The sequence below is a fragment of the Antedon mediterranea genome, chromosome 2 (genome assembly GCF_964355755.1).
Source record: "Antedon mediterranea chromosome 2, ecAntMedi1.1, whole genome shotgun sequence".
In the NCBI taxonomy this organism is placed as follows: Eukaryota; Metazoa; Echinodermata; class Crinoidea; order Comatulida; family Antedonidae; genus Antedon; species Antedon mediterranea.
Window position 1 is genome coordinate 40,008,793 of NC_092671.1, and position 22,178 is coordinate 40,030,970.

Consider the following 22,178-nt stretch of genomic DNA (forward strand, 5'->3'; position numbering starts at 1 on the left):
AAATTAATATAACTAGATGGTACGCGAGCGAAGCGAGCGTACCATCTAGGTCGTGCCCACAGATGGTTCTCGAATACACAGTAATTTCAGCGTAACAAAACTGGCGATTTCAAATGTACGTACCGCAGGACTATATACATTGTCGTTTACAGAAACGAATAAATAGACACGATGATTTATGTAGTCAACTAAAATTAGCACCCTGGGAATTACTTCCGAAGGAGAAACTTATCACAAAATGAGTCCAAGTTTTTGATTTGGACTCATTTAAAGAAACCCAATTTGTGTTTTGTATGTAACATTAGGGTTCAGGGATGGGAAAGCGGATAGGTACAAAGAGGAACAATTTTTAAATATATTCTTTATCCACTCAGTAACGAAATATTGTTTTAATGTTTTATAGGCCTATAAATAATACACAGTAAAGTAAGTATACAGTAAAACATTTGCGATTTAATACTTTTTTTATTTTATTTATTTATTTATTTATTTATTTTAAATATTCATTGTACACTAATTTTCCCCGTGTATGGCAAGAGATTCATAATTATATTAGAGAACATTATTTATTTAGTTTAGTTAAAACTGTCACTGTCATAATCGATTGAAATATTAAAGTACCATGTCACGATACACCACTACGACGTTTATATTTGGTAATTATTAATTAATACAAACGTTGAGAAAGAACTGTCAGTATAAAGTTTATTTGTATATAATAATGTGTTTATATATCTAACAGTAGAGCCTATCCACAATCTCGCAAGTTTATTCTCAAAGGGCCCATATATTTACCTACCGTATGTGTTAAACCAAGGGCTCCTAAATTTACCTACAGTACTTGTGTTAAACCAAACTCTGGCAGACTGAGAGATTGGGATGTTCCATTCATCGCAAATCAACAGATTTGTATAATCGTATATTAAATCTATCAAAATAGTATTTTTTAAAGAAAATCGGCCTGTCTTCAAAATTATGATGGTGTACTCTAGCTGTTCAACCGGTTTTCAGCTATTAAAAACAATTATCGTAGGAGGAGATAGGAAAATGCGAAGCCTCCTCGCATTTTTGTGGCAGGTATTTTTCAAGATGGACATCCATTAGACAGTGTATACCACGGTCGGAAAACACCCCTATTTGGGGCAAATCGTTGAACCTAAATTTGTTTTAATCGTCAATAACTAATTATCTAACTTATATTAATTAGTAAACAGGGTTACATCAGGTGGTTAAAATCAGTACCGAAAGTACGAACCAACTTTATATACCATCGAGTAAAAATTATAGAAGTAAGGCGCGATTTACCGAATTTTGCCCTTACGTAAATTTATATATAGATGTTATTTATTGTAAATAGTTGTACAATCATGATTAAATGTATTTCTACTATAAGTTAAAACATAAATAAAATAGAGTCTGTGAAGAAAATGAACTTTTAAACTGTACAGGTTAACCCAGTGGTGGTATATGTCTTTATTATTATCATGTTTTCACATAAACCAATTTACAATATTATCCAAAAAGTAGACAATATTGATAACAATATGGTTAACATGTCTTTAAACAGAACACTTTATGGGTCAATTATTGAGTGATTCACCAAAGTTTGTGAACTTGAAAGGAATGCATGGGATAACCTGAAGAAAAAGTTGGTTACATCATAATGAAGTATTATCTTCACAATATTATTACTGTACAGCCACAAACCACTGCATACTCCAGCAGAAATTCTAGGAAGATGAACTACTTTTGGCTTTTGTGGTTTTGAACTTGAACTAGCCTGATGGACATAGATAACAGTCACCTAGTTAAAGATGGAACTCCCTACTACAAACCTGGGCTGGGTATTCTTGGCAGAGGTGTTTTAGGTTTTTCCACAACAATTTCTGCAATTTTTTTGATTGGTTTTTCTTTTTTCCTTTTCTCTCTCTTTTTTCGTGGTTGCCGTGTTCCTATTGGTGACATCATTGTTGATTCATTTTCTTTTAGTTTAACTTCAGGACTCATAGCTGTATGAAATCAAAAGAATTTATACAAAATTAACATACTTATTAATTAAAGTTATGTATAACATATTCTAGAGTCATGAACTTATTATTTATCTATCCAGATAAGTTTTAAAATCCAGAGTTATTCAGTTTAAAGAAATAATTTAGATGCTTTATTTGTCCTTTGTATACTGCTCCAATTAATATTGTACAGCGCTTTAGCCTTTTTTTGGAAAAGCGCTTTATAAATCTATATAGTATAGTATTGTCAGAGTAAGGAGTTGTCATACTAACCTTTGGGTGGGGGCATAGGGAATAGGTCCGGGGGTGCAGGGGGTAGGTCTGGTAGTTGATGAAGTGATGGTGCCATTCTAATATTCACTCGATCTACATCTTCAATCTTAACCATATCACTACTGACAAATGAGTTTGGGGGTACTAATGTCTGTTTTACTGAGTGTGATATCGGATCAACATTGTTCACTGACTGGGAAAGTGCGTTATTAGTTGGAACTGACTGGGCTGACTGTCCATTGTTGATGGATATTGACTGAGAAGTTAGTTCATCCCTATTTGTAATTTTTTTGTCTGGTTTGGTAATAGATTCAGAAAAGCTTTTCCAAGTATATGTACCAGTAAAGACGGTTAATTGTTCTACAATTAAACAAAATAATAATTTATTTTATTTTATATATTTAAGCAATTGAGTGCTTTCTTTTCCTTTTTACAAACACAATCAAGTTAAAATCAACAGAAACAAAGATTAAGCAAATCTTTGTAAGTGGAGTTGCATTTATTGTGAAATAAAATTTTAAAAAATTATGTAAATCAAATACATCCTGGAATTTGAATGAGAAACATACCTAGAAAGAATGGAGTTTCTACAATGAATTTGCAATAATGAATTGTCTTGTCAGCTGGCAATGCTATGATAGTAGGTTGAACATGGAAACTGCTGATGTCACTCCCCCAGCCATCTTCACCTTCCCAGGGGACAACAGATGGGAATCTAGAAGCAGCTGGTGGATATGAAAGGCCTACTGGAGCTAAAGAAACAACATCAAGGAAACACATGGTTAACTAAAACACTAATAAAGGTTTCAGAAAAAAATAGATAAATGTATGTAGTTTAGTAATTGATACTTTTTGTGTAGTTTTAAAGTCAAGAGAGGGTAAGCACCTCACCACCTGTTAAACAACTACAATTATTTTCTCATACCAAATTGGAACAAAATTGAGATTTCTCAAGTTTATGGGGCAATTGTTATTTATCATATTATTGGAAATTTGGTTAAAACCAGTCATGACTTTAGTTTCAACCAATTTTTCAAATTGTAGTAATCTAATTAAAGTTATTAAAAAAAATAAAGCCACAAAAAAGTGTACATAAAGACCAAAAGGATATTTATGAGGGCAGCAGACAAAATAAGTTTATAGAATTTAAGACTAAACTTCTTCAATTAGTCTGCATTGTATTTCTACAGGACCAACATCTGAATTTAAATTTATTATATACTGTACTCCCCTGTTTTTTTTAATTTCAAATAGTCTTACAATCTGTGTTGCTAAGAGTGTAGTCTGTTAACAGACATGTTATTTCATTCAATTTCAACAAATAAATATTAAAAAGACAATACAGTATGTAAAGTATATCAAATATAATAGTGTACAAACATCAATAATATAACAATATTAAATATAAATTACTATAAAATAGCATGATATTGATAAATCTTTCAAAGCTTTATAATTATGAACCATGCTCTCATATTAATAAATAATTCCATGTGTGTTTTTTCCTTCTCTTGTATGCCATTCAGTGATTGACAATCAAATCATTTTACTTGAAGTTGTCTACTTAAGAAAAGTATTAAGTCATGCAGCGAGACAAAAAGATCATAACCTCCATTAAGAAAAAATATGGAACTTAGACAGCATGAAATATGAAAGGTTCAATCTTCTTCTTCTTCTAATTGTGTATGTTTGAATTGAATATGTACTTTTTACTTCAATAATAGAGCAACACATCTAGGCTAATTGTCAAGTTTAAGCTACATCTCTTAAGCTCTGTCTGCACTATCAAACTAGTTTGACGTGATGTGCCTAAATATGGTAGTGATATGACATCATCGTGTCCATATATGGGCACATCACATTTTTTTGTCACATAAAATTTGATAGTATAGACAGAGCTTTAAAGTAGGTTAATTATCAAGTTTTAGCTACATCTCTAATATACTATTTATGTCCATAATTTCTACACACAACACGATTGCCATTCATGTAGAGATATTTCAAAGTAAACACTTTTATAACTATCTCTCAATATAAAAAGAATAAATGAAATAGCTGCTTAAGTATCAGAATGGATACTTAAGTACCTGTCTCCACTCGTAATTATGTGTGCGACATATTAAATATTTCATAATCAAATTGTGTTAGTATTGAGTATCAAAGTATTTATGTTTAACCAGTGACATTTAGTTGTAAAAAGTGGGTTATATTTTAAGTTTCATTTTTAGCTTGTTAGAGCGAAACTTTGAATGTATACTTTGTGTTTGTCTGTATGCAATAGCATAAATCATTGAAAAGTTAAACAATTCCAACTTACATAACAAAACAAATGTATGAAAATGACTGTAATAAACAATAATAAAGGTTAAATTGCATTTAACATTTAAAAACACACCTACACAAATCTGAGAAGGATTAAAGGAATTCTATAATGAATCAATTTACTGACAAAATAATTTAACAAAAACATAAAATAAATTTGAAATTTGATTTGATATTGAATTTGTATGTTATATTGAATAGGAATTTAAGAGAAAACCTAGAGAAAGACATAAACAAATCAATATTATTAAATTAGACGACAACACTAAGGATTATATCAAAGATTAAGGACATTAAGAAAACACCTACACAAGTCTGAAAGGATTAACGGATAAAAGGGTAAACAATCAACCAATTAGTGGAGAGTAACAAATGTTTAATCAAATCTTAAATAAAGTTAAATATTGTAAATTGCTAGCATTTAAGAAAACACCTACACAAATCTCAAAAGAAATTAAAATTGATGAAAATATAAATGATAAAAGACAAAAATATTAGCAACATTTAAAGCAAATGTCATTTGTAGCTTGTGGTAGTACTTTATGCATTAAACAAGGAATAAGTATATACTTAAATTGCACTATATATATAAATACACCTACACACATCTTATGCAATAAAAGCTAAATGAGCTAAATAAAGAAACCTTTTGAATGATACTTGAATTGTGTTGGTTTTTTTTGACAATGATATTTAGTAATAGTTTTATTTGATTAAAATTAAAGTAAAGTAAGTTAGTAAATGTCATATTGCTCAGGGTACAAACTTGGTTGAGCAATTGACACATTTTATAAATGATTGGATTGGTGCCCAGGCTAAGTCTGCAATGGCTAGATTAGCAAACTTACTTGGTGTAGTAGTACAAATAGACCACTGTTAAATCCCAACTAACAGGCAATGTTAACCTAATATTTATATATTCAACATATGATTTGAAATATATATATATATGCAAACAGAAAAGTTAGTTACAAGTAATTTGATTGATTTGATTTATTCAATATCGGCTCATTACAATTACAACAGAATACATAAAAATATATAATGAAACAAAAAGCCAGGATTGTCACAAGCGAACCCAATCACTGTTTAAAGACTTTCCTTTAACATAAATAAAATATAATATAAATATAAAATAAATGACGAGAAAAAATTAATTAATAAAAATCTAAGACATTAATTAAACAAACCTTAAGGCAAAAACCACTTTTGCCTTAAAGAAATTCCTAAGTCAAATACTATTTTATTTAAGTTAAATTTAACACTAACATTTAAACAAATTTTAAGACTTAAAAAAATCAACTTATGTTAAAATCTATCAATTTTTTATGTTACCACTTATCTACATTTTCTGTTTTTATTTAAAGCAATTACCAAAATATTGTTTAACCCCTTCATTTACCTTGATAAACTGTTACTGCAAAATTACTAGAACAGAAAAGTTATCTAAAAGTATAACATTAAATATCTACACATAACACTTTCACATTGGCACTAGACATTCACACCACCTGTTGTTACATTTTTCCTAATACATTTAATTGCAACGTTTCATTACAAAGTTTTCATCATACATGGGGTTGTGATCACATCTAAAATAAACCCTACTAGCTACTGGAAGGCATGATACAAGCTAAACAAATAGCCTCACTTGCCCAAGATCGAAAAGTCTTGTAATCGTCTTCTCTGCAGCCGAAGGATAGATAGATAGCTACTGGAACTGAAACTGTTTTGGTACGCATATCAGGTAAAAGGAAATTTTCAAATTAGCTGGAACAACAAACATACAGTAGGGTCACAATTTTTTCTAATTGAATGGGCGGGCAATTTGATGTGATTTGGGTGGGAAGTATAGCTTAAGAAACAATTATGTTGTCTGGGGTTGGTTATGCTGTTACAGGTTTTCCCTTGGGTTTAGTAAAGGAAATTACAGATTAAAGTAATCATCAACTGGAATTTGTCACTCCCAATACTGGCCTGGGAAAGATGGGAGAGCCTGGAATGTCATGCAAGTGTGAATCAGCAATTACTTGCATATTACTAATGTTAAACCTACTTAATTTTTATTTTCACTCAATTTGACTTAAGTATTTTTCAACCCAGTTATGATTAAACCCTTTAAAATATGTATTTCAAAAAAGAGGCTAAATCCTGTCACTGTCATAGGTTTCTTATGTTTATTTGTATTGTATATGTGTTTATTGACAAATAAATGAAATGAGGTTTACAAGGAGCAGCAATTTCTAAGTTCCAATACAGAAAGTACTGTGAACCAATCATAATTAGAAAGAATAGAATATAGATTAGTTTTTTAAGTTCAAAAACTTGTATTCAATAATGATTATCAGCAAGAAAATAAAGGAAAATAGAACAAAATAATAACTAAATAAAAACTTTGTGTAGAGACTAAAATAGTGAAACATTTCAAGAGTTAGTTTAAGTAAAGCTAAAAATTATTGTAAAAGCAGAAAAAACTATTAAAAAAAATCCTATCAGAGAATATAATACATGGAACAATTTTTTTGTTATTAACTACAAAAACACAAATACCGACAAAAGTTATACAAAATACACATTTTGTAAAGCCTCCAGACATGCCAGTTTGTAAATGGATTAAGAAGGATTTAATAAGAATTTGAAGATTATCCAATTGATCCTTTATTGTACTCTCAAAGATGTGATAATCTGATTCTTTCAAGTAGATCATTTAAAAATAGGAAACACTGGTGAAATTCCCATAATTGAGATTTTGAATTTGACACAGAAAACAGAGAAAATAAACCACAAAAGACATACAAATGTGGAGTTGTCATTGAGATGCTATAGATTAATATAGATTTGTAATTGCAGAGTAAAATTTAACAAAGGAAAACAGTTCATATTAGCGAATCAGAAATGATCTGGCACAGAAAAGAGAGTGAAAAACCACAAAAGACATACACATGTGCAGTTGTCAATGAGACGCTATATATTAATATAGATTTATACATTTATTCAGTGAATCTTTAATTAAAGAGTAAAATTTAACAAAGAAAAAAAGAAAAATTATTCAAATCAAAATGAATTTGACACTGAAAGAAGAGAAGGGAAAAACCCACAAAAGACATACAAATGTGGAGTATAGTATAATATAGATTTATAAATTTAGTCAGTGAATCTTTACCTTTTTTTAGAGTAAAATTGTTAACAACGGAAAAGAGTTCATCTTAGCGAATGAAACGTAGACACTGCAGGATGTTACATGAATGCATAGCAGACTAATAACTTTAAGTATTATTTAAGTCAATCATATCCATATGGGCTTAGACAAACTTTACATTAACTCACATTGCACATTAGTTTCTCTTAATCGTGCTGACAACCTTAATCACATTCTCAATGTAAAATTAATCTTATTTTTTAAAGCGTAATCTTGAGGGGATTCTTTAGCAATCTACATGAACTTTCGATTCTACCTGTTTAAAAAAAAACCAAGCGGACGCTTAACCGATTCATTCTTAAGAAAGCTTTCACTTAAACGCCTGCTTGACATCCAGGTCAGTTAATTAGTGAGTTTAAAAAGCTGTTATTGATGCTGTTGCTACGGTTACATTTAAGATATTACATTGCAAATCTATTTCAGGAATTAGTTTTGAGTAGAAATTTCCGGTTGGCAACTTTATATTACTAGTCACTAATGATTTGGATTACTATTCTCTGCATTTATCATACAGTATTATATTCAATAATGCCACATTAAAAATGTTTTATTATTTCTTGTGCTTTAGAAACCACTGGACTACGTTGAAACCAAAACATACAATAAAGCTATTGCAAATATTTAAATATAGATAGACAAACTCCAAACCAAAGATACTTATATAGTGATTTTTTTGTGTGATTTTCAGCTGATTTTATTAAAATTAGGTTTCAGTACAAAAACAATTTAGCATTCTGTTGAATTTGTATATCGTATTACATTTTACTTTGTTTGAATAAAGATAACAAATGTACAGTTAGGGCCTGTTTCTGCTGAGCAGAAATAATCGATTATTAACCGTTTATTTTTTTAATCGATTATTTTTGGGCAGCAGAAACGGCGCAAAATAAAATAACCGATTAAAAATAACCGATTAAAAACACTCAATACATTGCGTGTTTTAATCGATTATTTCTTGTTTTAACCGATTATTGCGGAGCAGTTTTGAGCTGCAACACAAATAGCGATTATTGACCTCACTTTGACCTCTAGAGTATGACAAACTTCACTTCACAAAGCATGCTGTTTATTTGCGCGATATCGACGACGATCAGCAAAACCACGATCGGGATGTAGACCGAATAACAATCAAATGTTAAACATTTGATTTTTATTTTTTTGTGGGGGAGAATTATACCGAGAGACTCCAGGATTCTGTATTACAAGTACACCCGTTACATACCACCAGTCCAGGCTAACGATGTTTTACATGTCATTTTTTAGGCCTGTTGTCTGTTGACTTGTTTCGGTAGAAATATATAGCCTATAATAGGCCTAGCAGGCCGAAGGTAGAACCAACGAACGGCGAAACGAACTTTTTTCGCCGACGTGTCCTTATTAATATAACATCATTATTCTGTTGTATGTGGTACGGTAGTAGGCCTAGATGTTTATTTTACAAATAATATAGCTTTAGGTAAGAGTAATTTTTAATCCTACATGTGAGAGCATAGAGATATTATTATGGTGAGAGTTTTAGGCAGCGATAGGATGTAAACAAACCAACTCTCATCGGCCTTTCATAACTTGAACTGCGCTGTGGGGGAATGATGACGTGATTTAAAAAACCGATTACCTGAATAACCGTAGCAATTTTCAATTGCAACGCGATTATTTTTGTGGTTTGCGGTGACTGGAAAAAATCGATTATTTTGATTTTTTCAGCAGAAACAGACCCTAAGTCTCCAAAGAATTGTCTTACTTGGGTCCATATACAGACTGGAGAGTTAACTGTACTCAGACTGGAGAGTTAACTGTACTCAGACTGGAAAGTTAACTGTACTCAGACTGGAGAGTTAACTGTACTCAGACTGGAGAGTTAACTGTACTCAGACTGGAGAGTGAACTGTACTCAAACTGAAGAGTTAACTGTACTCAGACTGGAGAGTTACCTGTACTCAGACTGGAGAGTTAACTGTACTCAGACTGGAGAGTTAACTGTACTCAAACTGAAGAGTAACCGTACTCTCAAGAGAAGCGATAGACATCAAAAGCAGTGCACATCAGTGACTACCACTAGACTGTGCAATATACAGACACAACTAAATTACTATTTTTACTTTTTCTAACCAAACAACAAAACTTGTCATGTGATATGTCAATCACATGTCAATCATTTTATGACATCAATCAACGCAGCTGCCTCAACAAGAACTTCAAATAAAAACATAATTAATAAAAATATAACACATTTGACAAACAAGCGTAACCTGTGATGTATTGAGGTACATACTTACTTGTTTTTGGGACAGTGGTAGATGGAAAACTATCGCATGATACAATACCTACAAAAATAAAAAATGATGTTACATCAATACTAGGTCTACAATAACAATTTATGCTTTCAATAAAATGATTAAAAGTTGTTCAACGTTCAATACCATTTATTATAAATACAGCGAGTATAATCAAATAAAGAATTGAAATGAATAACGAACAAGTACCATCTATATTATGACTAACATTAGTACATTGTACTCATCTTCAGCTAAGGCAATAGACAAATAATTATGGTACAATTAAAAACACAATGTGTTCATTAGGTCAGAAAAAAAAGCATAAACAAAGCTCCACAAACAAGATCAATAAAACTTCAAAACTATAAAAACAATAAAAAAAAAAAATTTTGTTAAACTATAAAATTGATGATGGATCAAACAGTTTCATAAAACTCCTATAAAAGTAATAATTAGTTATTCATATTTAAATATCTGGGATCATTGGAATGAGACTATCGAACCGTCAATTATGTATTTTCAGAATGCTGGGCAAATAATATGGTGAAACATACAAATAAGTCTACAAAATAAGAAGTCTTTACAATATAATCCTGACCTTGGATGTACTGTATAGGGATCAGATTTATTTTGGACAGCAACTTATGTGTAGACATTTTTACTCCAGGGAGGAAAGAAATTGCATGAAAATGGAGAAGTTTATGATGACAAGGTATACCAAGACTAGCAAGGAACAAACAAGATCCAGCAACAAAAGGAAGAGAGCCAGGAACAAGGGTTTTAGAGCCGGCAAGAGGGTACAAGAGTCTTTCAAACGGCTTAAATATATTTGATTATTTACGTCAAACAATTAACACAAGTACCTCAATACTCACTTGGTGATCATTAAATAATTTTAAAAGGGAACTTGAATTTGAAACAGAAAAAGGAAATGAAGAGAAGGAAATTAAATCAATGTAGACATAGAGGTGTGCCAAGTAAGACACATATCAAGACAAAAAAAACACACACAAAAAAAACTCCTGGATACACATATGGAAAATTATAGTTGAATAATTATAAATGAGCAAAGTTAGATACAAACATTAGGACACAAAAAAAACCACAGTTTGAAGTGAGCCAACTAAAACAAATATAAAGAAACCAAATGCATGCACTTTGAATATAAAGTACAGTACATGTTTAAAGTACATAGTTTTAAAATTATCAGTAATTTAGAAAAGAACATGTTTCTAGAAATCTATTTGTTATTATTACTATTTATTTATTATCTTAATGTAACTAGTTTTTAGTGGGCTTCCAATCACAAGTTTTTATCAATTTTCATTCCTCTCATGTTTTTGTTTTGGTGAGATGAATAAAATTACAATTAATCAAAATCAATACTGTATGAGGCTAAACCAAAACAATTACAATTTTAAACATCGTTTATTTGCGCTAAATAAATCTATTATAATTATTATATGCTACTACTGTACATATTACAGTTAAACAAGTTAACAAAAACAATAACTTTGTTAACTTTGTTGATCATTTTTGTTTTTGATTATGATCATCCAACATAAAGCAGTGTAAAGTTTCTACACAGAGTAAAGTTGATGCTTTCTATTACAAACTGATCACTGCTATTAATAAGTTTTTCCCGTTGAAAAATATTAAAACGCACAATACTGATAAACCTTGGCTAACACAAAATATCAGAAATTCTATTTCTGAACGCCAAAAAGCGTTTAAATCCAATAACTTAACCCATTGGAAAGCTTGCAGAAACAAAGTCAAGAGGGAAATCATTAAAGCTAAAGTAAAATTTAATGTAGATAGAGTTAGACACCTGCAAAAAACTGACCCAGGTAAATGGCACCAACAGGTCAGAGTTATGACAAACACTAAGAAAATTGATCTCAATATACCAGTTCCTGAAATCTCTCCATTGGATCATAAATCCATTGCTAATGTCATCAATGACTTGTTTACTAACATTAGTGCTCACATCCCTTTTCTAAATAAAACTCAACTCCCTGCATTCCTTCCCTCTGACAAACCTGCACCTAAACTTCATCCTTGGGATATTTATAAAAAATTAAGATCTATTAAAGAAAACAAGGCCTGCGGACCAGATTTGGTCCCACCCAAAATTGTTAAATTATTTGCCATGGAGTTTTGTGAACCACTTTGTGATATACTCAACTGTTCTTTTTCTGAAGGCATTGTCCCTTCTCAGTGGAAAAAGGCAGTTGTAGTCCCTGTGCCCAAGGTTCAGCCTCCTACTATTGACAAACTCAGACCTATCTCCATTACTTCTGTGTTTGCCAAAGTAGCTGAGGAGTTTATCACTGACTGGATCTTACAAGATATAAGTTCAAAAATCGATGTTAACCAGTTTGGAAATGTTAAGGGTTTGTCTACTGCTCATTACCTGACCCACTTGGTGCATTATCTCTGTCAAGGTGCTGAGAATAAGCACAATGTTGGTACCATGGTTCTTACTGATTTCTCCAAGGCCTTTGATCTTATCGACCATACCATCCTTGTTAATAAGATCATTGATATTGGTGTCAGGGGGGCTTTGGTACCATGGTTGTGTGATTTTCTTTTTATGCGTATGCAGTGTGTCAAATATAATGGTACCTTATCTAATTACTCTTACTTAAAAGCTGGTGTCCCACAGGGAACCAAGTTAGGCCCTTTATGTTTCCAGATCATGATCAACGATGCTGGTACAAATGCTAAAACTAAGTATCTGAAATATGTAGATGATCTTACATTTTGTGAAAATCGTAAGCTCTCATTGCCTGGTTTTTTACAAGATGATCTTAATTCTTTTTTCCGCTGGTGTAACGACAACTGTTTAGTGCTTAACCCCAAAAAATGTCAGGCCCTTAAGGTGTGTTTCAGTTCTACCCAACCTTCACACGTTGACATACACTTGGGAACTGATAAGCTCCAATATGTTAATAAAGCCAAGATCCTGGGAGTTTTTTTTCAAGACAACCTTAAATGGGACTGTCATATTGATTCCATCATCACTAAAGCTTCCAGGAAACTTTTCTTTTTACGATCACTAAAACGATTTGGTTTTAACATTGAAGAGCTTAAATTGACCTTTTGTGGTTACATTAAACCAGTTGTTGAGTATGCTGATGTTGTTTGGCATTCTGGCCTGTCTAGTAGATTAAGCGATTGTATTGAAAATGTTCAAAAGAGGGCTTGCCGTATAATGTTAGGCAATGATTACTTTTCTTACTCTGGTGCCCTTGAATTTCTTAAATTAGAGACTTTGGCTCAAAGAAGGGTGGAGCATTGTCGCAAGTTCGCTGAGTATCTCCCCAAAATTAAACAAACAGCTGATTTAATCCCACCGACCAGACATAGCTGTCATGGTAGGAATTTAAGAAATAAAAACAAAATTACCCAGCTAGCGTCTAAAACATCCAGATTTACCAATAGCCCTATACCCTACTTCATCAAATTACTGAATTCTTAATTTTCTCCCCTGCTAGTTTGCGACTGCTCTCCCCTTCTTTGTTGTTTTTTTTGTTTTCATATTTTTTATATATATTTATATTTTTGATATGACATGTATTTTACACGCAATTTGGCTCTTAGCCACGAGTTGTAATTTTGGTCAATTTTTTTGATATTTGAAATAAAAGTGAATAATAATGATTGACTATTTTGTTAAGACACTAAATGTGTCGGCAACACGACGTCTGACTGACAGAACTCACAACGGTCAGAATCCCACAAGAGCCTTTTCATCAGACACTGAAATCTGTGATTAATTGAAACATGAATTGGCCATCACAGGTGAAGACCCTGTCACTGAAACAATCCAGGAACCAACATCCCAACGACAGTCATACCGGTGTTTGCTGACTGTGGGAAACATGAAAAACTAGCCGACTGCATAATGTAATCTGATTGTACCGACTGATATCCTACGGGAAAATCTAGGGGGAAAGCAATTTGTGTCGATTGTAGTATGGTTAGAATTAGTGCACGTTTGAAGCACAGATTTCATTGCAAAAACAAAGGTAATATTGTAAAGGTACGATGAATTTCTGCTTCGTCATGTTTCGGTTTACGAAGAAAACAGGTCATGTTTTGAGTGTACACCTTGTGAAGTTTTGTAGATAGCTGTAGGGAACACACATGCTGTAATATGCTAGTGGTCATTATACGTCTACACACCCTGCAATCACATCGGCTACAAATCACGACAAATTGAATAATACCGCTAAACAAGCTGTCTATTATTCACATACGGTACTCACTACAATACTTTTGTTTTATTTCCCATAGTCCGACACTTTCAACAAAGAAAACGTCTCGACAGATTTAATCTCAAAAAAGAAAACAAGAATCAATTATCTAGTTTCTCTCTTGGTACTTGGGACGAAAAAAAGCTTTGAAATGATTTCCATTTTGAATTTAGCTACTTGGATGTGACAATATATTTAGGCTTGCTTACATGACATTTATTAACCTATTTAAAATTGACAAACCTGCCTGTAAATACTGATACGATCTGGCAGTCAAAAGTAAATGAAATAAGACAGGGCTAGTGGATGAGAGAACGCTACTGAGTAGCAGTTACCTAATTGCCTTTGATCACTGACTACCTCCATTTAGTATCGGAACTCCATGCTTATCTTAAATGTGATACAAATAGACTTGTATTGGCATTGTGATCAATAACAAATTACCACACGGCTAACAACTTTCTATCCATAAATAAAAAGCAGAATTGGGAAAAAAATTAAAAATTAGAAGTTGCATAAATGATCAAAGACGAGCTGCTGAAATAACTCTTGCTTGAAATTAATTTAAACAATTAAAGGAACCTCCTACAGTATGAATTCTGTAATTTCTGTTAAAGATATTTTGTCCCACTAAATTTTTTTTCAAATTTTGTGCTGAATAATAGTTATTTACTTTGACCAAAAACTGAATTGAAAAAAAAAACTATTTACCCGAAAAAAATTAATTTAAAGCAAAAAATACTTAAATTGTCTGTTAGACAATGGTTTTTTTTTGGTTAAAATTAACCATTTCATTTGAAAAGAAGTGAATAACTTTATTAAAACTGCAAATTTAAAGTCTGATTTTATTAATCTTCATTTTTCATGTTTTTGGGTGACAATAAAATAAACCATGTTTTCTTGTTCTTGCACTAAGAATGCTAAACTACTTTTCTTCACCATTAGCCTACAGTAGTTTTAGATTCAACAGTTTCAGATTAAACAAGTATTGTACAATTTTTAACAAACATTTGGTCATGTGTACATCTGGAAGCAAAAGATAAAAACAAGTGTAACGCAGGTGCCAACAAACTGATGTAAGGAAACAAGTTAATAAATAAAATAAAAAAGTGTGTTTCAAGATTAGTAAGAATTGTTTTCAAAAGGATGTAATGTTAAATGTGATTGACAAGCACGTGGGATGTACTTTAACATTATTCAATTTAAACATTATAACATAACATTACAATGAAAGAAAACCAATTAAATATGGAAAATGTATGTACTTTAACATTGTTTAATTTAAACATTATATAACATTACGATGAAAGAAAATTGATTAAATATGAAAAAATGTTGGCACCCTAATTGTTGCATTCTAAGGATGTATTGTTCCCACAAAAACATGAAAAATGAAGATTAATTAAATCAGACTTTGAATGTCATTTTGTAGTTTTAATAAAGTTAATCATTTCCGTAAAAAAAATAATGTTTTCTTCTATAAAATGACACAATAAATGGTCAAAAACAATTTGGCATTTTTTGAAAGTAATTTACAGTTTTTTCAGGTAAATTAATTTTTTTGTATTCAATTTTTGTTCAAAGTGGATAACTATTATGTGACATTAAAATGGCATATTCAACAACAAAATTTACAAAATTATTTTTTCAGGGGGACAATACATCTTGAAACTTTGAGATGGGGGCTTAGTTTGCACAGACCAATATCTATTGAGTGACCTGATAGATTGCATTCAAACTATTGGGAGTCAATTTTTCATAGATTCACAAGTTCACAAGAAAATAAAATAAAAACATTTTAATGTTGACCTTACTATACATTCTAAAAAAAGTTATCAACTAAATCCGCATCTGTATAAACAGGTGGTACATTATATCGTATTTTTTGGTTTATCTTGTTTGAAATTTATGAAAAACAAGGGACAACGATCTGCACAGTGTCATCATAACTATGTATGTCACTGGACTATTAACACCCAAATTATATCATTTTACCCAGTAGACAAATGGTTTTTCTCAGTTGCCTTTTTTTAAATTTGTCACGGCAAAAAATTGTATTCAATATCCTATAGGATATTGGGTATTTTATTTCTCGTCTAAGAATTAAATTTAGTGTAAAATACTCTGAATTTGAATAATAATTATGTTTGGCGTGCCCTATATAATTTTTACAGTACTACGCTTCCATTGTACAATGTGTCTTTCTCAGATTTGTCCAACAAATTAGGCTGTATAAGTAAATCATCTTGCTCCGTTTGATGTTTAAGTCATGTTCAATTTTACATTTGTGTAGTACACCATGTTTGTTAATGTTAGTACTGTAAGTATAGTGTTTTGGCACCTTCTTTCTGGCTGTTTTACATCACTATATTTTCACAAATTCACCTTTGTAAATGATTTATATATTAATAATTTTTTTCATCATAACATAATCTTATTAAATTATCATCAATGGCCATTATTTTGTGTATGTATTGAAATAATTTAATTAATTAATTTATTTATTCAACTTTGTTTTACAAGGGTAGGACTAACAACAATACTACAGCAGTACAGCTGATTTGAAGAAATAATGTTAAATATGAATGATATACCACTGATATATTTATAGCAATGAATTCTGTCCATCTGATATACCAAGCTTGTTATAATTATGTAACTCAAACCTATAAATGGTAGACGATAGTTGTGAGAGATTATTCTTAAGAAAGAAAAGTTTATTCAGCCATCATAGGAATGCTGCATTGACAGAAGTTGGCCAAAATCCACCTGCTTATTGTACCTTATGAAAAGGTTCCTAAATGACCACTCACTTGTGGGGGTCAACAATAGATACTTACAGTACGTTTAAATTAACTTCCAATAAAGTCTGTATATTAATTTTATTTCTCATCCTTCTATGAGTTGTTGATTGATATTAAACAGCGTTATTCAAGTCCTATTTGAGTTGTCAACACTAGATTGAATGCCCATAGGTACTATCTCCAAAGGGAGATTCCCTAGATTGAATGCCCATAGGTACTATCTCCAAAGGGAGATTCCCTAGATTGAATGCCCATAGGTACTATCTCCAAAGGGAGATTCCCTAGATTGAATGCCCATAGGTACTATCTCCAAAGGGAGATTCCCTAGATTGAATGCCCATAGGTACTATCTCCAAAGGGAGATTCCCTAGATTGAATGCCCATAGGTACTATCTCCAAAGGGAGATTCCCTAGATTGAATGCCCATAGGTACTATCTCCAAAGGGAGATTCCCTAGATTGAATGCCCATAGGTACTATCTCCAAAGGGAGATTCCCTAGATTGAATGCCCATAGGTACTATCTCCAAAGGGAGATTCCCTAGATTGAATGCCCATAGGTACTATCTCCAAAGGGAGATTCCCTAGATTGAATGCCCATAGGTACTATCTCCAAAGGGAGATTCCCTAGATTGAATGCCCATAGGTACTATCTCCAAAGGGAGATTCCCTAGATTGAATGCCCATAGGTACTATCTCCAAAGGGAGATTCCCTAGATTGAATGCCCATAGGTACTATCTCCAAAGGGAGATTCCCTAGATTGAATGCCCATAGGTACTATCTCCAAAGGGAGATTCACTAGATTGAATGCCCATAGGTACTATCTCCAAAGGGAGATTCCCTAGATTGAATGCCCATAGGTACTATCTCCAAAGGGAGATTCCCTAGATTGAATGCCCATAGGTACTATCTCCAAAGGGAGATTCCCTAGATTGAATGCCCATAGGTACTATCTCCAAAGGGAGATTCCCTAGATTGAATGCCCATAGGTACTATCTCCAAAGGGAGATTCCCTAGATTGAATGCCCATAGGTACTATCTCCAAAGGGAGATTCCCTAGATTGAATGCCCATAGGTACTATCTCCAAAGGGAGATTCCCTAGATTGAATGCCCATAGGTACTATCTCCAAAGGGAGATTCCCTAGATTGAATGCCCATAGGTACTATCTCCAAAGGGAGATTCCCTCGAGAGAATGCCCATAGGTACTATCTCCAAAGGGAGATTCCCTAGATTGAATGCCCATAGGTACTATCTCCAAAGGGAGATTCCCTAGATTGAATGCCCATAGGTACTATCTCCAAAGGGAGATTCCCTCGAGAGAATGCCCATAGGTACTATCTCCAAAGGGAGATTCCCTAGATTGAATGCCCATAGGTACTATCTCCAAAGGGAGATTCCCTCGAGAGAATGCCCATAGGTACTATCTCCAAAGGGAGATTCCCTAGATTGAATGCCCATAGGTACTATCTCCAAAGGGAGATTCCCTAGATTGAATGCCCATAGGTACTATCTCCAAAGGGAGATTCCCTAGATTGAATGCCCATAGGTACTATCTCCAAAGGGAGATTCCCTAGATTGAATGCCCATAGGTACTATCTCCAAAGGGAGATTCCCTCGAGAGAATGCCCATAGGTACTATCTCCAAAGGGAGATTCCCTAGATTGAATGCCCATAGGTACTATCTCCAAAGGGAGATTCCCTAGATTGAATGCCCATAGGTACTATCTCCAAAGGGAGATTCCCTAGATTGAATGCCCATAGGTACTATCTCCAAAGGGAGATTCCCTAGATTGAATGCCCATAGGTACTATCTCCAAAGGGAGATTCCCTAGATTGAATGCCCATAGGTACTATCTCCAAAGGGAGATTCCCTAGATTGAATGCCCATAGGTACTATCTCCAAAGGGAGATTCCCTAGATTGAATGCCCATAGGTACTATCTCCAAAGGGAGATTCCCTAGATTGAATGCCCATAGGTACTATCTCCAAAGGGAGATTCCCTAGATTGAATGCCCATAGGTACTATCTCCAAAGGGAGATTCCCTAGATTGAATGCCCATAGGTACTATCTCCAAAGGGAGATTCCCTCGAGAGAATGCCCATAGGTACTATCTCCAAAGGGAGATTCCCTCGAGAGAATACATGGTTTTCAATGTTAATTACCAGTTCGGAACGAGTCTTCACCATTGCTGGGGAATCTCCAGACACTCACAATTCCCCGATGATTTGAGTTCAACAAGCACAATATACTTCAACGGAAGGAAGGGCAGGCAGAAGCTTTCAAAATAGTGGACACACTGGACAACTGGACAAAATAGAAAGTGTTTAAACTAGACAGAGCTTCTGGATCTGAGACTGATCATTCCTTGTGAATAGAATTGTCAACACCTACTGGTTAATAACAATTTAACCAACAATTTAACCAACATTTTGTATTCTAATTGATATATATCTAACCTGTAAACATACAGAAAATTAATTTAAAATGATCAGGGCAACCTAGTCCTGTTAGAATTGACATAGGATTGGTTTATATAAGGTTTTGTCTAATAATGTCACTATATCTATTGTTATCTTGTTATGTTTGACATCAGGGCAACCTAGTCCTGTTAGAATTGACATAGGGTTGGTTTATATAAGGTTTTGTCTAATAATGTCACTATATCTATTGTTATCTTGTTATGTTTGACATCAGGGCAACCTAGTCCTGTTAGAATTGACATAGGGTTGGTTTATATATGGTTTTGTCTAATAATGTCACTATATCTATTGTTATCTTGTTATGTTTGACATCAGGGCAACCTAGTCCTGTTAGAATTGACATAGGGTTGGTTTATATAAGGTTTTGTCTAATAATGTCACTATATCTATTGTTATCTTGTTATGTTTGACATCAGGGCAACCTAGTCCTGTTAGAATTGACATAGGGTTGGTTTATATAAGGTTTTGTCTAATAATGTCACTATATCTATTGTTATCTTGTTATGTTTGACATCAGGGCAACCTAGTCCTGTTAGAATTGACATAGGGTTGGTTTATATAAGGTTTTGTCTAATAATGTCACTATATCTATTGTTATCTTGTTATGTTTGACATCAGGGCAACCTAGTCCTGTTAGAATTGACATAGGGTTGGTTTATATAAGGTTTTGTCTAATAATGTCACTATATCTATTGTTATTTGTTATTGTTATTTTTTCATGTATATTAAATTATATTGTATGTCTTTCAACTCTGTTAATGATGACGTATGGTCATTGTAGGGTGATTATGAAATAACATTTTATAAAAAAATAACAAAATATAAACTTAAATGATACTAATCATAATCAAGTTGTCAAATTGACATTAAAAATAATTAGTTTTTACAATTTGTAGTTTTTTTTTCAGGAAATATACAGAGGGCTTGTCAAGGTTATTCCAGGCCGATAGTATCTTTAAGAAATTATTTTTAAATATTAGTTCCAAGTAAAAGTTATTTCAAATGGTTAATAGTTTTAAATTTGTATAGCGCAAAATACAAATAGTCTCTATCTATGTGCTGTTTAACACAAGTGTAAAAAGAAAGAAAGTTTTATTGTTAAATAAACCAGGAAAAAGCCTAATAAAATGTTTCAATTCATTTTATAAAAAGTATTTTACAGCATCAACTGTTTTTGTTAAGTGTTCAACTTAGTTGATCAGTACAAGTTAGCATGGTAGTATTTTCAGATACCGGTGTACTATAAATAGTATTGTTTGCTAGAGATCAATAGAATTATCATCCGCCCACTGCTGCCGTCCTAGTTTTCACATTTTGAAAAAAACAACAGGTTAAAAACAGCCTTAGTTTGTTGTGTACAAGAGGTGAGACAAGAAGGAAACAAGTTTGGTGGGTGGAAAGGAAAACAATACTAAGCGTGATCTCAATGGGACGCTTCAATTAGACAACAAACCTAAGATAACAGTCCATGACATAGATTACTTAGTGGGTCATACGCATCGGTCATAAATGGAGTTGATCAGAGACAATTGTAAAACCATCATGTTATTCGGTTTTTGTCGTGAATGACCTTTTTCCTGATGGTCAAGCACGTTTGTAAACTTTATTAGTATGGAAGAAAAACTAATATGGTTTTGTGCAAACAAATTTCATGTTAAAATGTTTTATGTAGTTGAGATTAAGATTGTAGTAATTATTTTTTAAATTATTTTATCAAACTTCTATTGCCATTTTATATATTTAAATATCAAATAGGTAGGCTTAAGCTCTATCTACACTATCAAACTACATTTATTTGTCACATAAAGTTTGATAGTGTAAACAGAGCTTTAGTATTGATCCTATATTTTTTAATCAAAATTACTAATCCAACACTAAAAGTTGAATAATGAATACTTATAAGAAACAACATTATCACAATTTTGTGCTCCCGATGAGTGAGGTTATTATATCATTAAAAAGGTATTAAACTTGTTACTTTAAACTGACCAAGTATGACAAAATAAACCACATAGCAAAACTAAAAAGATTATTATAAACATCAAACATACTGTACCTATTAATTTAAATCTAAAACATTACTTTTCAAAATTGGTTATAATAGTAGGCATATGTCACCAAGATAACAAGGAAAGACACAACCATCCACTATTCAATCTGGTAAAACTTCTACCAGACTTTTTAATGTATTAAAGTACAGTTGAGAAAACATAAGAGTGTGACTATATTCATCACACTCTGTGTGGGTAGCCCAATAGGTCCCTATTTTATTTTCGTTAGTCCTTAATTTAAAAGACCTTATTTCATTAGGGCTCAGTAGTACATCACTGGTTCATATATCTCAGTAGGACTATGTCAATACCTTGACATCCCAAAAGTTAAGAACATGTTTGCTACTACCTCATTGGGCTACCCAGTTGGGGGGTTTTAAGACCTTAATCCAGTTAATAGAAAATTGTTAAATCCACTTCTTCCAGACATAGTTCCATGTGAACGCCACTATTCGGGCTACTGGGGGTGTTTTAAGACCTTATTTTGACTTATCTTATTA

At 32.4% G+C, this 22,178-nt stretch overlaps 2 protein-coding genes across 2 annotated transcripts in view; both read right to left on the bottom strand.

Annotated features, from left to right (window-relative positions):
* Positions 1 to 3,062, bottom strand: part of LOC140039463 (uncharacterized) — a 32,785-nt gene extending 29,723 nt beyond the window's left edge. The window contains exons 1-3 of the mRNA XM_072085066.1: positions 2,852 to 3,062; positions 2,283 to 2,642; positions 1,836 to 2,009 (exon numbers count right to left, since the gene is read on the bottom strand). Of these exons, the coding sequence (XP_071941167.1) occupies positions 1,836 to 2,009; positions 2,283 to 2,642; positions 2,852 to 3,062 (745 nt within the window). The remainder of the gene's footprint in view (positions 1 to 1,835; positions 2,010 to 2,282; positions 2,643 to 2,851) is intronic.
* Positions 3,063 to 6,315: 3,253 nt separating this feature from the next.
* Positions 6,316 to 22,178, bottom strand: part of LOC140039464 (uncharacterized) — a 33,093-nt gene continuing 17,230 nt past the window's right edge. Inside the window, exons 7-8 of the mRNA XM_072085067.1 lie at positions 10,080 to 10,127; positions 6,316 to 6,374 (exon numbers count right to left, since the gene is read on the bottom strand). Coding sequence (XP_071941168.1) covers positions 6,316 to 6,374; positions 10,080 to 10,127 — 107 coding nt within the window. The remainder of the gene's footprint in view (positions 6,375 to 10,079; positions 10,128 to 22,178) is intronic.